This window comes from Oncorhynchus mykiss, chromosome 1, assembly GCF_057628025.1.
Source record: "Oncorhynchus mykiss isolate SJ-2025 chromosome 1, ASM5762802v1, whole genome shotgun sequence".
NCBI classification, from domain to species: domain Eukaryota; kingdom Metazoa; phylum Chordata; class Actinopteri; order Salmoniformes; family Salmonidae; genus Oncorhynchus; species Oncorhynchus mykiss.
The window spans coordinates 88,777,273-88,793,755 of record NC_143022.1 but is presented as its reverse complement, the minus strand read 5'-3'; the positions used below and the strand labels follow the sequence as shown (position 1 = coordinate 88,793,755).

At 43.9% G+C, this 16,483-nt stretch overlaps 1 protein-coding gene across 4 annotated transcripts in view; it reads left to right on the top strand.

Annotated features, from left to right (window-relative positions):
• LOC110519057 (uncharacterized) overlaps positions 1-16,483 on the top strand; it is a 273,392-nt gene that overhangs the window by 36,602 nt on the left and 220,307 nt on the right. For all 4 annotated transcript variants that reach the window (XM_090243315.1, XM_090243313.1, XM_090243317.1 and 1 more), the window contains exons 10-13: positions 4,130-4,174; positions 4,878-4,931; positions 8,250-8,294; positions 12,547-12,600. In XM_090243315.1, the coding sequence (XP_090099441.1) occupies positions 4,130-4,174; positions 4,878-4,931; positions 8,250-8,294; positions 12,547-12,600 (198 nt within the window). The remainder of the gene's footprint in view (positions 1-4,129; positions 4,175-4,877; positions 4,932-8,249; positions 8,295-12,546; positions 12,601-16,483) is intronic.

Sequence of the window (16,483 nt, the reverse complement as noted above, 5' to 3'; positions counted from 1 at the left end):
GGGTAACCTTTAACCCTGTGATTCTACTGCAGATTGGAGTTTAATGCTCTGCTGAGCGTTGGACCTAAGCCTCATATCAGCCCTGGGGAAGAGTCCACTTGTTCTAAAGAGAATGCAAACATCCCTATAGGCTCCTTATATTCCAAACTATACCTTGAAGCCAGTTCCACTGCTAACCCTAATCAGGGACTGATTGAGATCTGGGACACCAGGCGGGTGCTATTAATGATCAGGCAGAACATTATAGCTATAGGCTATTATCTATCCCCATCATCAGTTATACACACCTGCAGTTCATGCAGTACACAATACATGGTGTTACTAGGGTGACTCTGCTTTGTCTAAATGGATGTTGAACATTCCTATACCAGTAGACTATAGGGTTCTATCTCCTGATTCAGTGATTATTCTATAGATTATATATATGCTACTGTCTATCTCCTACATCACTGATTATCCTATAGATTCCATAGGCTACTGTCTATCTCCTACATCACTGATGATCCTATAGATTCCATAGGCTACTGTGTATCTCCTACATCACTGATTATTCTATAGATTCCATATGCTACTGTCTATCTCCTACATCACCGTTGATCCTATAGATTCCATAGGCTACTGTCTATCTCCTACATCACTGATGATCCTATAGATTCCATAGGCTACTGTCTATCTCCTACATCACTGATGATCCTATAGATTCCATATGCTACTGTCTATCTCCTACATCACTGATTATTCTATAGATTCCATAGGCTACTGTCTATCTCTTACATCACTGATTATTCTTTTGATTCCATAGGCTACTGTCTATCTCCTACATCACTGATGATCCTATAGATTCCATATGCTAGTGTCTATCTCCTGCGTCACTGATTATTCTATAGATTCCATAGGCTACTGTCTATCTCCTACATCACTGATGATCCTATAGATTCCATAGGCTACTGTCTATCTCCTACATCACTGATGATCCTATAGATTCCATAGGCTACTGTATCTCCAACATCACTAGTAGGCCACATGGAAATGTCCTTAAAGTAACTGTCCAGTGTTTCCAGATTTAACTATTACCTATAATTAATTACAAAATGAGTGAACTACTTTTCCTTATTTAGTATGTTAAAAAGCATATTTTCTGTGTTGCAATGGTGTGGGCGTACCCCAACAACAACATGGTGTGGATCTATACACCATTCAATAAAATAAAATAAAAAGACAAGTAAACAGCTGATTGGCCAGCTCAGACTATTTGACGTCTCTGCCAAAAACATGACGTGATCTTCTCTGAGGAGATGGCAAGCATTTTCTAAATGGTCTGTTTGAGATCATAGTTTGAGGGATTTTTGAACTATTTTTTCTTCACTTTTCTGCTTTGTCCACTAATACGAGTCAACAACATAATGATCTTTTAGAGGTAGACTCAGATATACAACATACATACAGGAAGTCAACAACATAATGATCTTTTAGAGGTAGACTCAGCAATACAACATACATACAGGAAGTCAACAACATAATGATCTTTTAGAGGTAGACTCAGATATACAACATACATACAGGAAGTCAACAACATAATGATCTTTTAGAGGTAGACTCAGCAATACAACATACATACAGGAAGTCAACAACATAATGATCTTTTAGAGGTAGACTCAGATATACAACATACATACAGGAAGTCAACAACATAATGATCTTTTAGAGGTAGACTCAGCAATACAACATACATACAGAAAGTCAACAACATAATGATATTTTAGAGGTAGACTCAGATATACAACATACATACAGAAAGTAAACAGCATAGTGGGTCAGTTTCTGCAACCACCAAGAAAGCGCATGGCTCAACTTCTTCTCTGTTTTGGCGCCCTGGTTACCAGGCTGCGAAGAGTGAACCCGTGAACATGTGCAGATACTGTGTGTGACCGTGTGAGAGTGAAGTCTTGGATATCACTCATCTCAATATCTGCCGTGCTGCTCCTGGCAGCGTTAGTCTACCTTTTAAAATGAGATTTTCACTGAACAGTTACTTTAAAGCTACAGTCCTCAATAGAAACAATAACAAACGCTCCACCCCGTTTCTATTTTGGTAAGCAACTGAGGGATGGGCCTGGATAATAAAACATTTAAAACATGTATTTAACCATTATATTACTTTACAAGTAAGTTAAGAACACATTCCTACTTACAATGGCTGCCTACCTGGGAACAGTGGGTTAAGAACACATTCTTACTTACAATGGCTGCCTACCTGGGGAACAGTGGGTTAAGAACACATTCTTACTTACAATGGCTGCCTACCTGGGAACAGTGGGTTAAGAACACATTCTTACTTACAATGGCTGCCTACCTGGGAACAGTGGGTTAAGAACACATTCTTACTTACAATGGCTGCCTACCTGGGAACAGTGGGTTAAGAACACATTCTTACTTACAATGGCTGCCTACCTGGGAACAGTGGGTTAACTGCCTTGTTCAGGGGCAGAACAACAGATTTTTACGTTGTCAGCTCAGGTATTCGATCCAGCAACCTTTTGGTTACTAGCCCCTCTAAGCACCACCCCAGAAAAGTAACCTTTCAAATTTGTAGACAGAACTATGGATGCAAGGACTGATCATCCATGATATCAAAATGATAGTTTTAAATATGTTTTGACACTATAGAGTGTTTATTTACATTTACTTTGTTTACACATTTAACATGCTTATATTTTGGGGTCTGACAGCTGAACTAAGCTCATGAGGCATTTATAAGTTCAATTCTTCAAAAATCTATGGGTGTATACAGTATGATTAATTTATGAGTTCTGTTCTTCTAGAATCTATGGATATATACAACATCATGAATTTATAAGTTCAAAAATGAATGTAGCAATTAAAGATTTTAGCTTGGACACATTCTAGAAATGTCAAAAACATACATTATTTGGATATTTTCTCCAAAAGTTATTATAACCATTATGGCCCAGGGCATGTCCTTATACTAATGTAGGCTGCAGTCAGTGGCCGTCAGTGTCTTATTCACACATTAGCCAGAGGATTTAGGAGGTCCAGCAGTTCACTGGGCTAAGCTAGTGTCCCATCCTGCTTCCCTTACAGCTGTCCCGAGCCTGTTGCATTTAACACAGCGCTCCAACAGCTGCAGAGAGAGGTGGATTGTATTACCCGATAATTGGCAAGCTACAAGTCCCAGATCCACAGTAACCCTGTTTCACTGTGTTGGAGCCTTGTTCTGCTAGCTGCTTCAACATGGTCTCATTAGAAGATTAAAAAAGTGGCATTTAACCATTGTAGTTCTATGTCAACCAAATAAACTTTTAATTATTTTACATCATTTTAACACATTCTCATTTACAGCAAAGACCTGGGGAATAGTTACAAGGGAGAGGAGGGAGGATGAATGAGCCAATTGGAAGCTGGGGATGATTAGGTGGCCAGATTGGGAATTTAGCCAGGACACCAGAGTTAACACCCCTACTGTTACGTTCCATGGGATGTTTAGTGACCACAGAGAGTCAGGACACCCATTTAACGTCCCATCAGGAAGACAGAAACCTACACAGGGCAATGTCCCTAATCACTGCCCTGGGACATTTTATTTGATTTTTTAGACCAGAGTGCCTCCTACTGGCCCTCCGACACCACTTCCAGCAGCATCTGGTCTCCCATCCAGGGACTGACCCTGCTTCAGCAGTGGGATACAGGGTGGAATGCTGTATCATTATGACAATTAGTCCAATTAAGGAACTATTGCAACAAACTAAGCTTAATCAAGGCCTATTCATGTTGTCCCAATCATACCACCATTCCTTGGCTGCAACATTCAGGAAAATATTATAGCCATGTCTGTGACGTGTTCAGGGAACTTTGAGAAACAGTTCAATTTTAACCATACTTACTTGCCATAGACGTGGGAGAGACAAGCTGCTACTAAAAGAACAGCCACTGACTGTACAGCCAATTAGAGACCAGCCACTGACTGTACAGCCAATTAGAGACCAGCCACTGACTGTACAGCCAATTAGAGACCAGCCACTGACTGTACATCCAATAAGACAAGCAGTCACTAACTAAATGACCAATAAGGGATCAGCAGCTACTGACTGTATCATGTTGCCCTTTACAGGGAGAGACCAGGAAAGATGGGTTCCCTGGAAACTCAAGCCAGAAGGTACAGTATGTTACCATGGAAATATTTTATATTTATACAATACTGTATATGAGATATTTCACAACTTACATATGTGTTTGAACATGATAAACTCTTTAAACATAACAGAGAGTCAGAGAGTGCCCTGTCAGCTGGGTCTGTACATGGTCTAGCACCTTCAGTTCACCAGGACCACTCTAAAGCATCATCACCCTCTAAACCCTCCTCTAGAGCCCTTAGAAGTTGAAGTTGAAGAATACACACACGCACGCACACGCACGCACACGCACGTACACACACACACACACACACACACACACACACACACAGGGACATATTTGTCTATGAAACTCGATCCAATCTAATGACATAACACTTAAAAGGCGCGGCCCACCCAAACATTTTCCTATACTTGATAAGGTTCGAGAATTGGCTAAAGCTGGTCTGCGTTACTCAACACTGCACATGACATGCAAAGTCTATATCAAGTGTCATAACATTCATATTGAGATTGATGGTGGTGTGACTTGGCCTATTCTGCCTGTGTGGTTCGTGTGGTTTCCACCCGAACAGTATTAGCTACCGCAGAGTACTGTTTTGCTGTTTTAGAGATGTCTTAAGGCCTTCCCTTTTACTGTGTGTGTGTGTGTGTGTGCGCGCTTTCGTGTGTGTGCGTGTGCATGCCTAATCCTAATTGTGCGTGTGTGTTCTATTTCTACCTCAGGGTGACCAGGGTGTTTCTGGCTCACCAGGTCTGGATGGTATTCCTGGACAGAAGGTGAGTCAGACGGTTGGCTTGTTTGGACTGTCCATGATCTGTAAGATATAAGGTTTCTGTTTTAAACCACTAAACTCTTATTCTCCCACTACATATAATCTGTGAGAGAGTTTTCTATGTCCTGGAGTGCTGTTGGACTAAGGTTCAACTAAAGTAGCATAATACTATCCCCTTCTTCAGCTATTATGATAATAATATCCCCTTCATCAGCTATCATGATAATACTATCTCCTTCATCAGCTATCATGTTAATATTATCCCCTTCATCAGCTATCATGATAATACTATCTCCTTCATCAGCTATCATGATAATACTATCCCCTTCATCAGGTATCATGATAATACTATCCCCTTCATCAGCTATCATGTTCATACTATCTCCTTCATCAGCTATCATGATAATACTATCTCCTTCATCAGCTATCATGATAATACTATCTCCTTCATCAGCTATCATAATACTATCTCCTTCATCAGCTATCATGATAATACTATCTCCTTCATCAGCTATCATGATAATACTATCTCCTTCATCAGCTATCATGTTAATATTATCCCCTTCATCAGCTATCATGATAATACTATCTCCTTCATCAGCTATCATGATAATACAATCTCCTTCATCAGCTATCATGTTAATATTATCCCCTTCATCAGCTATCATGATAATACTATCTCCTTCATCAGCTATCATGATAATACTATCTCCTTCATCAGCTATCATGATAATACTATCTCCTTCATCAGCTATCATGATAATACTATCTCCTTCATCAGCTATCATGATAATACTATCCCCTTCATCAGGTATCATGATAATATTATCTCCTTCATCAGCTATCATGATAATACTATCTCCTTCATCAGCTATCATGATAATACTATCCCCTTCATCAGGTATCATGATAATACCATCTCCTTCATCAGCTATCATGTTAATATTATCTCCTTCATCAGCTATCATGATAATACTATCCCCTTCATCAGGTATCATGATAATACCATCTCCTTCATCAGCTATCATGATAATTCTATCCCCTTCATCAGCTATCATGATAATACTATCCCCTTCATCAGCTACCATAATAACACTATCGCCTTCATCAGCTATTATTATAATAACAATGTCCCCTTCATCAGCTATTATGAGTTGGTGGTGGTGTTACCGGTGAAGGTTGGTGGTTCTGATTGTGGTTATTGTGGGGGTGATGGTTATGGTGGGGGTGATGGTGGTGGTGTTAGTGGTTATGGTGCGGGTGATGGTGGTGGTGATGGTGGGGATGGTGGTGGTTATGGTGGTGGTGTTAGTGGTGATGGTGCGGGTGATGGTGGTGGTGATGGTGGGGATGGTGGGGGTGATGGTGGTGGTGTTAGTGGTTATGGTGCGGGTGATGGTGGTGGTGATGGTGGGGATGGTGGTGGTTATGGTGGTGGTGTTAGTGGTGATGGTGGTGGTGATTACGGCGGTTACGGTGGTGGTTATGGTGGTGGTGGTGGTTACGGTGGTGATTATGGTGGGGGTGGTGGTGGTGATTATGATGGGGGTGATGGTGGTGGTGATTACGGTGGTGGTTATGGTGGGGGTGGTGGTGGTGATTATGATGGGGGTGATGGTGGTGGTGGTGATAGTGGTGGTGACTCGCTCCTTCTCTCCCCATTGTGTTTCTGTAGTGCAGGGCTCTCCAACCCTCTTCTGTAGGTTTTCTCTCCAACCCCAGTTGTAACTAACTGGATTCAGCATATCAACCAGCTAATTATTAGAATCTGGTCCACTAGATAAGGGTTGTAGCAAAAACCTCAAGAAGGGTAGCTCTCCAGCAACAGGGTTGGAGTGAACTTACGGAGGGTAGCTCTCCAGGAACAGGGTTGGAGTGAACCTACAGGAGGGTAGCTCTACAGGAACAGGGTTGGAGTGAACCTACAGGATGGTAGCTCTACAGGAACAGGGTTGGAGTGAACCTACAGGAGGGTAGCTCTCCAGGAACAGGGTTGGAGTGAACTTACGGAGGGTAGCTCTCCAGGAACAGGGTTGGAGTGAACCTACAGGAGGGTAGCTCTCCAGGAACAGGGTTGGAGTGAACCTACAGGAGGGTAGCTCTACAGGAACAGGGTTGGAGTGAACCTACAGGATGGTAGCTCTACAGGAACAAGGTTGGAGCAAAAACCTCAAGAATGGTAGCTCTCCAGGAACAGGGTTGGAGTGAAAACCTACAGGATGGTAGCTCTCCAGGAACAGGGTTGGAGTGAACCTACAGGAGGGTAGCTCTACAGGAACAGGGTTGGAGTGAAAACCTACAAGAGGGTAACTCTCCAGGAACAGGGTTGGACTGAAAACCTACAGGAGGGTAGCTCTCCAGAAACAGGGTTGGAGTGACAACCTACAGGAGGGTAGCTCTCCAGAAACAGGGTTGGAGTGACAACCTACAGGACGGTAGATCTCCAGGAACAGGGTTGGAGTGAAAACCTACAGGATGGTAGCTCTCCAGGAACAGGGTTGGAGTGAAAACCTACAGGAGGGTAGCTCTCCAGGAACAGGGTTGGAGTGAAAACCTACAGGACGGTAGCTCTCCAGGAACAGGGTTGGAGTGAAAACCTACAGGAGCGTAGCTCTCCAGGAACAGGGTTGGAGTGAAAACCTACAGGAGCGTAGCTCTCCAGGAACAGGGTTGGAGTGAAAACCTACAGGAGGGTAGCTCTCCAGGAACAGGGTTGGAGTGAAAACCTACAGGATGGTAGCTCTCCAGGAACAGGATTTACACCCAGGACACACAGGGATTTACACATAGAGCCATAGTCCCTTAGGAGGGAGATAGGACTTATTGTATATCCTCTCCTCATGTATTTACAGTATTGTATGCCCTCTGATTCAATGTCTCATGTACGCTCTCAGAACTGCTTCAATACAGGGTCAGAGATTAACAAATCATTCGCTTTTTCATCTTGTAAAGTGAATATCATGCACTTACCCAGAGAAATATTTCTGTGTATGTAAATATGCATTAGTCATAGAGTTGTGGCTATTCCTTATGCATTAGATATGGGACAGTATGGAATATGTACTGTACATGTATACACAGTAAGGTGTGTGGGAAATAATCCAGCTCTTATTCTTTATAACCTGAAGTGATGTGTAATTCCGTTGTGAAGTTGACTCAAGGCGCTAAACATTGTAGACGTGTGAACGAAGGCCCATTCAGAGCTGCACTGAACCCTGCGGCACAGACCTCAGTGAAACTACCAAGATATTTCTCCTCGTGAACGAGTAGACCTTCAATGTTTGTTATTTTAGCATTTCAAGTTTCAACCTTGTCATTTCAGGGGGAGGCAGGATCAAACGGGTCTAAGGGGATCGATGGAGCAACGGTAAGTACACACACACACGGAAGCATACACACACACACACACACACACACACACACACACACACACACACACACACACACACACACACACACACACACACACACACACACACACACACACACACACACACACATTACATAATGGTAAATGTCTCTGGTTTCACTCTCTGTCATGTATAAACACCAGTTCATCCAAACGTGCAGAGTCCCACTGTAGTGGATATACTGATATTCACATTCCCAGCATGCAGAGTCCCACTGCAGTGGATACATGGTTATTAATATGTAGCATATGTCTTCTGTTGTAATATATATTTTATTTTAAAGGATTTTGTAGCACAGGTTTTCTAATACATCTCTGAAGGATCTACAGTCTTTCGTAGCCCAAGGCCTTTCCCCCTGTAATCTCAAGACTAACACAATAGCTATTCATATTTTACTACATGCAGCCATGACGGTACATGCACAGTGTGTTCTATGATTATCTGGTGATAATGTCGAATGTGGATTGACCTGAACTCTAATAGCTTGGTCTCATGTGAAGGACGTGTCTGGAATGTATATATCATAAGCTCTTACCTAGTCTCTGCACCTACAGTAAAACAGCATGCGTTCATGCAAGGTTTCAGGGAAATTCAACTATAGGCTGCAGGCAGCATGAGTATCACATGGCGGTGTGGGAAACTCCCTCCTCAGCCTGAACTGTCCCCACCTGCGTCAGCAAATAACTAGCTTTTTCCTTTGGCACCGACTGGTAAGTTGGTTCAGGAGGGCGGTCACATGTGCCAGCATGGCAGAGGTTCTGGGTTCGAGCATCAGTGTGAGCCGAATCAGGAGGAAGTGGTACTCTCTCAGCGAGCAGCGTGACGTCCTTTAGAGATGCATTGATGCAAGGGTTCAGGGAAATACTCAGGAATGCTGCATTATGTTGGGCTGGTCTCAGAGGAGTGAGCTACAGCACAAACAGATCTGGGACCAGAATAGAATTGTGTAGCATTTGCATAATTTGTTCTTTCATAATGGTGGTGTGGCTTTATGGGCCAAAGGCTAGATGTGTTTAGAATAAATATCGTGAAAAGACTTCAGTAGACTATGAAATTACAGGAAAACAAAGCTATGCTTTCAGGGAAATGGTCTGTATTTTGTGGCTTTTGCATAATTGGTTCCTTCGTAATGGCGGTGTGGCTCCGCTAAGTATTGGGCTGAGCAGATGGACAGTTTAAAATGGCATAATGAAAGCGCCTCTTTTCATCACCATATCCTCTCTGATTAGGCCAATGGACTGAGGGAGAAATCTGTCCCTCTGGCACAGTGTACAATACACTGACTGGCCTGCTCAATACAGCATACAGGGACTGTGCTGCCTGCTCAATACAACATACAGGGACTGGGCTGCCTGCTCAATACAACATACAGGGACTGGGCTGCCTGCTCAATACAACATACAGGGACTGGGCTGCCTGCTCAATACAACATACAGGGACACTATACTAAACAGTCACTGTTAAGGCTGTTGAGATTACACTGAGATAACCAGTTCTGTGGATAATATCCAATGGGTCGAATGAACAAGTTGTTGAATAAACAACTTTAAAAGGCTTTATAGAGCACTCATAGGGTCTTCATAAAGTTATCATACTGTAGCTAGTTTGTAAACATCTGGATGTTTACAGAGTGCCTCACTGTGTAGCAGAACTGGCATAGGATGCTAGGTGACGTACTCTAGAGGAGAATGTCACAGCTTATATAGGCTTCTTAGTGCATTCATTATGAAGCATGATATACTGTAGAGGGGATACCTCGGGGTAACTTAGTTCCTGACCTTCAGGACATCTAGTTGGTCACACACACTGGGTTGGTTCCTCTGTGGGATGACCTCAACACAACAGCTCATTGTTCACACAGACTGGGTTGGTTCCTCTGTGGGATGACCTCAACACAACAGCTCATTGGTCACACAGACTGGGTTGGTTCCTCTGTGGGCTGACCTCAACACAACAGCTCATTGGTCACACAGACTGGGTTGGTTCCTCTGTGGGCTGACCTCAACACAACAGCTCATTGGTCACACAAACTGGGTTGGTTCATCTGTGGGATGACCTCAACACAACAGCTCATTGGTCACACAGACTGGATTGGTTCCGCTGTTAACTGAGCAGGGTGTGACAGAGTAGGATTACTGAGCTCTAAACTCATAGGGTTGGTTTCCCAGACACGGACTAGTCCTCATAGGGTTCGTTTCCCAGACACAGTCTAGTCCTCATACGGTTGGTTTCCCAGACACAGCCTAGTCCTCATATGGTTGGTTTCCCAGACACAGACACAACCTAGTCCTCATAGGGTTGGTTTCCCAGACACAACCTAGTCCTCATAGGGTTGGTTTCCCAGACACAGACACAGCCTAGTCCTCATAGGGTTGGTTTCCCAGACACAACCTAGTCCTCATAGGGTTGGTTTCCCAGACACAGACACAACCTAGTTCTCATAGGGTTTGTTTCCCAGACACAGCCTAGTCCTCATAGGGTTGGTTTCCCAGACACAGCCTAGTCCTCATAGGGTTGGTTTCCCAGACACAGACACAACCTAGTCCTCATAGGGTTGGTTTCACAGACACAGACACAACCTAGTCCTCATAGGGTTGGCTTCCCAGACACAGACACAACCTAGTTCTCATAGGGTTGGTTTCCCAGACACAGACACAACCTAGTTCTCATAGGGTTGGCTTCCCAGACACAGACACAGCCTAGTTCTCATAGGGTTGGTTTCACAGACACAGACACAGCCTAGTCCTCGTGAAGATTCTCCATTGTTCTTTAGTCCAGGATTCGGCTTAATCTGTGTCCAGGAAACCTGCCTTTTAAACGGATCAGTCTGACATTACTGGACTATTCTGGAATTACTGGACTGTCTCAAAGACGGAATAGAATCAATGTTTATTATGCAGAGTGGAAAACTAACGCTAACTATACTGCTTTATGTCTTATCATGTGGCTCACAGTATGCTATTTCTCTCTAGGACATTTTCAACATTGTAATGCATCATACCTGCATGCAATGGCAAGTGTTGCCCTGTTTATTCAACAGCTTGATGATCGTTGTTGTTTGAATTGGCATATTATCAACATGTTTGTTTCAAGTAATAAAGTTTATTGTCCATATAAAGTTGTTGAGATTTTTATGAAACAGGTGGAAATGGAGCATTGTTACGATGCCTGTTTATTCAGCAACGTTTGGATGTCACTTTCTATACTGAATGTATTTCAAACGATGGTGACTGCCAAGAGAGAGTTTCATCATAACACTGCTGCCTGCTTCTTCCTGGTTAATGATATGATTTGGTAATGCAGCTGTGTGATAGTGTCTTCTCTATCAACCTGGACGATTAACACACACACACACACACACACACACACACACACACACACACACACACACACACACACACACACACATCAACGATGAACACATAAATCTATTACAATCACGATGTGAAACAAGGGTGTGCACTGTCAGATAATCAGGTCCATCAGAAACACTTCATTATCACACACACACACACACACACACACACACACACACACACACACACACACACACACACACACACACACACACACACACACACACACACCCACCCCTGGCCCCATCATTTATTTATAATGTCGACATAGTCCTAATTTGTTTACTACCAGGACTCCACATTCAGACAGATATTTCATGGAAACAAATAAACAGGATAATTTCAGAATTTGTTTTAGCCTGTTGCCTTCAAGTTATTTAATATACTTGGGAGTGAAACAGAGAGCACACGACTGGAAGATGTCAACGAGTTCTTGTCTGTTCTGTGAACTTTAGCACTGTTTAGTTGAATGTCTCTATAGAGGACATATCACTTCGATGAATAAACGGCTGAAGATGAGACCTTTGCTACAACATGAAGACAGACCGGTCATATCAGGTCTCATCTTTCAGGATAGGAATCAGGATTTAGATTTAGGGTTGGGTTTGGAGACATAAATTGTGTTTATAGATGAAGTTGACATTTTGTCATGATGCTTGTGACCTGTATCCCTTGTAAGAGGCGCTGGCAGTAAGAGCATCAATGATTGGATAAACCACCGTCTCCTGTCTCCTGAGGAGACGTCAGACCTTTCAAAACAACATGTTGTTACTGCACATCTGTATTTATAATGCATGGAAATGATGGCGTGCTTGTGTAGGACCTGAGTTTCAACTTGCTCTTTCCTCTGCAGGGTGAGAAGGGACCAGCTGGGGAGCCTGGTGCGGAGGGGAAACCTGGGATAAATGTAAGATACTGTTTTGAATCCCAGTCTGTTTATTCATCTGCATCATTCATTATAAACATTATAAACATAGTCAGTTGCCCTAAATAAATGTAAGGTCCTATCTTTGCTATTTTACTATCGTATGCTGTTTATTCGTTTGCATCATTAATAATAAAAACAGTGGCCTAAATAAATGTGCAGGTTAATTTAGGTTGGAAGGGTGTTGGAAGGCGCTCAGCCAGGTTAATTTAGTTTGGCCTATTTACTTGTTTTTAGAACATTCTCTTGCCTGTCCCCTCTGTTCCCTCCCCGTCCGTGCTAATATTAGGTTAAAGTTGTTATTTAAAGCTAGCATGTGATATTTAAGGGTAAAGGGGACACCTGAGAAGACAGAATGTCTTGTGTGCATGACTGCCATGTGAGCGAGTATCGTTTTTCTGATACGAGAACTAACTACGGGGCCTGGCTCAGTGGAAGACTACAGCCACGTAACCGTGCCCTAAGCAATCCACGTTCCACATGTATATGTCCTCAGCTTGTACAGTCATAGACGTATCAGGTGACAGAGAAAGAACACGTCTGGTGGCTCCGTAAAGACGATGGCTGCAGCTCTATATCATCCCATCTGTTGTTTTTATGTGTTGAAGTATTAAATATAACCTTTGCAATAAGGTACGCTTCCTCTGAGTGTTGCTCTACTGTAAAATCTGAGATTTACACTTACAGTCAGTGATATCAAGTGTCAATTAGGACGTTTCCCTCTAGACTTTCTCACTGTGGTCAGCCTTTCGGTGTGGTTTCTGGAACTCAGTGGGTAGAGCATGGTGATTGTAATGTCAGGATTGTGGGTTTGATTCCCGGGGCCACCCCATACAAAAACATGTGTGCAGGTAATGACTGTAAATCGCTTTGGATTAAAGCTTCTGCTAAATGTTAAGTCTATATCTGAACACTAATGATCAGGTTGTTTTCCTATAGACGTTCACACAAGGATCAGCCTCACAACCTAAGGCTATGGGTGATGTTCAGCTATGGAGGTGAATCGCTGAGCCAATGGAAACATTGTAAACAGCATTTTCTGCAGTAACCTCTGTGGTATTCGTTGGGCCTGGCCACTCTAGATATCTGTTACCCTTACGGGATCTGGTTCCAACACAGCTTTGAAGGCAGTTCCCACTCACATGACACAAATCGCATACCTAAACTGCAACCTATTCCCTATGTAGTGCACTACTTTTGACCAGGGCTAGTAGGGTTGACCAGGGCCCATAGGGCTCTAGTCAAAGTAGGGCACTATGTGGGGAACAGGGTGCCATTAGGAACGCAGACACAACAGACAAGACAAACCCCTTACTGTAACTCTAACGGTGCATCTCTTAGTCTCTCCACACATGACAAAACTTCACCCTTCTTGTCTAAAGTAAAGTGCCATTACCGCCAGCCAGGCAGCCACACTGGTTAGAAAGTGGCAGAGTGTGCGCCATAAATGGGACCCTATTCCCTATGTAGTGCACTACTTTAGACCAGAGCACAATAAAGCGAATAGGGTGCCATTTGGGACTCAGCCAGCAAGTAAGTAAACATAATTAGTCTGCTGTCTTGAGAAATTCCCCTGCTACTCTCTCTCTCTCTCTCTCTCTCTCTCTCTCTCTCTCTCTCTCTCTCTCTCTCTCTCTCTCTCTCTCTCTCTCTCTCTCTCTCTCTCTCTCTCTCTCTCTCTCTCTCTCTCTCTCTCTCTCTCTCTCTCTCTCTCTCGCCCCACTTCTCCCTCCCCACCATCTCCCTCACTCTCCGCTCCCTTCTTCCCTCCCCTTCTGTCTCTCTCTCCCCCTCCCCTCTGTTTATTTGCTAGCTGAAGCGGTAGATGTAGAGTGTGTACTGGGGAGCTGCCAGATTGTGTTGTTGTGGCCTGGGCACTGTCGGAGCGAGGGAGGCGCAGTGCTGTGTGTGTGTTGTGGCCTGGGCGCTGTCGGAGCGAGGGAGGCGCAGTGCTGTGTGTGTGTTGTGGCCTGGGCGCTGTCGGAGCGAGGAAGGCACAGGGCTGTGTGTGGGTTGTGGCCTGGGCGCTGTCGGAGCGAGGAAGGCGCAGTGCCACGTGTGTGGGTGTGTGTATGTGTGTGCGTGTGTGTGTTGTAGCCCGGGCGCTGTCGGAGCGAAGGAGGCACAGTGCTGTGTGTGTTGTGGCCTGGGCGCTGTCGGAGCGAGGAAGGCGCAGTGCCACGTGTGTGGGTGTGTGTAGGTATGTGTGTGTAGGTATTGTAGCCCGGGCGCTGTCGGAGGGAGGGAGGCACAGCGCCATGTGTGTGGGTGTAGGTATGTGTGTGTAGGTATTGTGGCCTGGGCGCTGTCTGAGCGAGGGAGGCACAGTGCCGTGTGTAATTAGCAAGGCTAGCGTACACAGCTCCCTGTAGTGTCTCACACTGTGCTGCTGCAGGAGAGACAGAGAGGAGAGAGACTGAGCAGAGTAGACCTGGGTTAAAATACTACTTGAAATAATTTCAAATACCAGGTATTGAATTTGCCTGGTGATATGTGAACAATGTAACCAACTGTAAACCCTAAAGTCAGCGCTAGAGTCAGGGCTAGAGTGAAGACTCAAAGCCTCCCATCCCTCCCTGCTTGCCTGTCATAAGGCCCAACAGCACTGAGCAGAGGCTAACAACAGTTGTCTCTCCATCTCTCTCTCTTCCTTCCTAGATATGTGGTCTGAGCCCCAGCCTCATAGCAAGGAGGCAGAGATATCATGGTCTTTACTGGTCTGATCTTAGGGAGACAGGACAGAGATATCATGGTCTTTACTAGTCTGATCCTAGGGTGACAGGACAGAGATATCATGGTCTATATTGGTCTGATCTTAGGGAGACAGGACATAGATATCATGGTCTTTACTGGTCTGATCTTAGGGAGACAGGACATAGATATCATGGTCTTTACTGGTCTGATCCTAGGGAGACAGGACATAGATATCATGGTCTTTACTGGTCTGATCCTAGGGTGACAGGACAGACATATCATGGTCTTTACTGGTCTGATCTTAGGGAGACAGGACAGAGATATCATGGTCTTTACTGGTCTGATCTTAGGGAGACAGGACAGAGATATCATGGACTTTACTGGTCTGATCCTAGGGAGACAGGACAGAGATATCATGGTCTTTACTGGTCTGATCCTAGGGAGACAGGACAGAGATATCATGGTCTTTACTGGTCTGATCTTAGGGAGACAGGACAGGGAAGGATAAAGGTCTGGCCTCCGCCTCTCTCTTCCCCGATCCCTCTCTGCATCTCTTTCTAACTATGTTACTCTGAGTGAGACTGGACAGAGGAGGGAAGAGAGAGAATCAGAGGAAAATGAAGGGAGAGTAAAAGGGAGGAAAAGGTTCACTCTCTCCCTAAAGACATCATTATCTTCAGCAGACAGCAGAGAGGGAGAGGGGGGACATTTCTCTAAAGATCAACAACATACATCATTTAGAAGTGGCCTCAGTTTCAGCCCACTACCTTCTCTATTTTGTTCCTTCATACCACCACAGTGTTAAGCAGCAGACCTGGGTTCAAATACTATTTGAAATCTTTAAAACAATTTATACGTTTGCTCTAGCCTGTCTGGAGTGCCAGAAGGCGGTGTTTGCAGTTTTGAGACTATCCTACTGGTCCAGTAAGACAGGCAAGCTCAATCAAGCCCAGATAAAGTATGATTCAAATGCTTTTTGAACCCAGGTCTTACAGGTGGTGAACTGTGCCAGGATGGATCTATACAGTAGGTTGCATACAGAGAGTTAAAACATGTAGGAAGATATTTGGACAGTGGAATCAGAACAAATGTAAATACCTATTCAGTATGTTTTTTTCTTATTCTGAACCCTTAACATTTGTGTAATATTTGAGTGAGTATTGTACTAGGT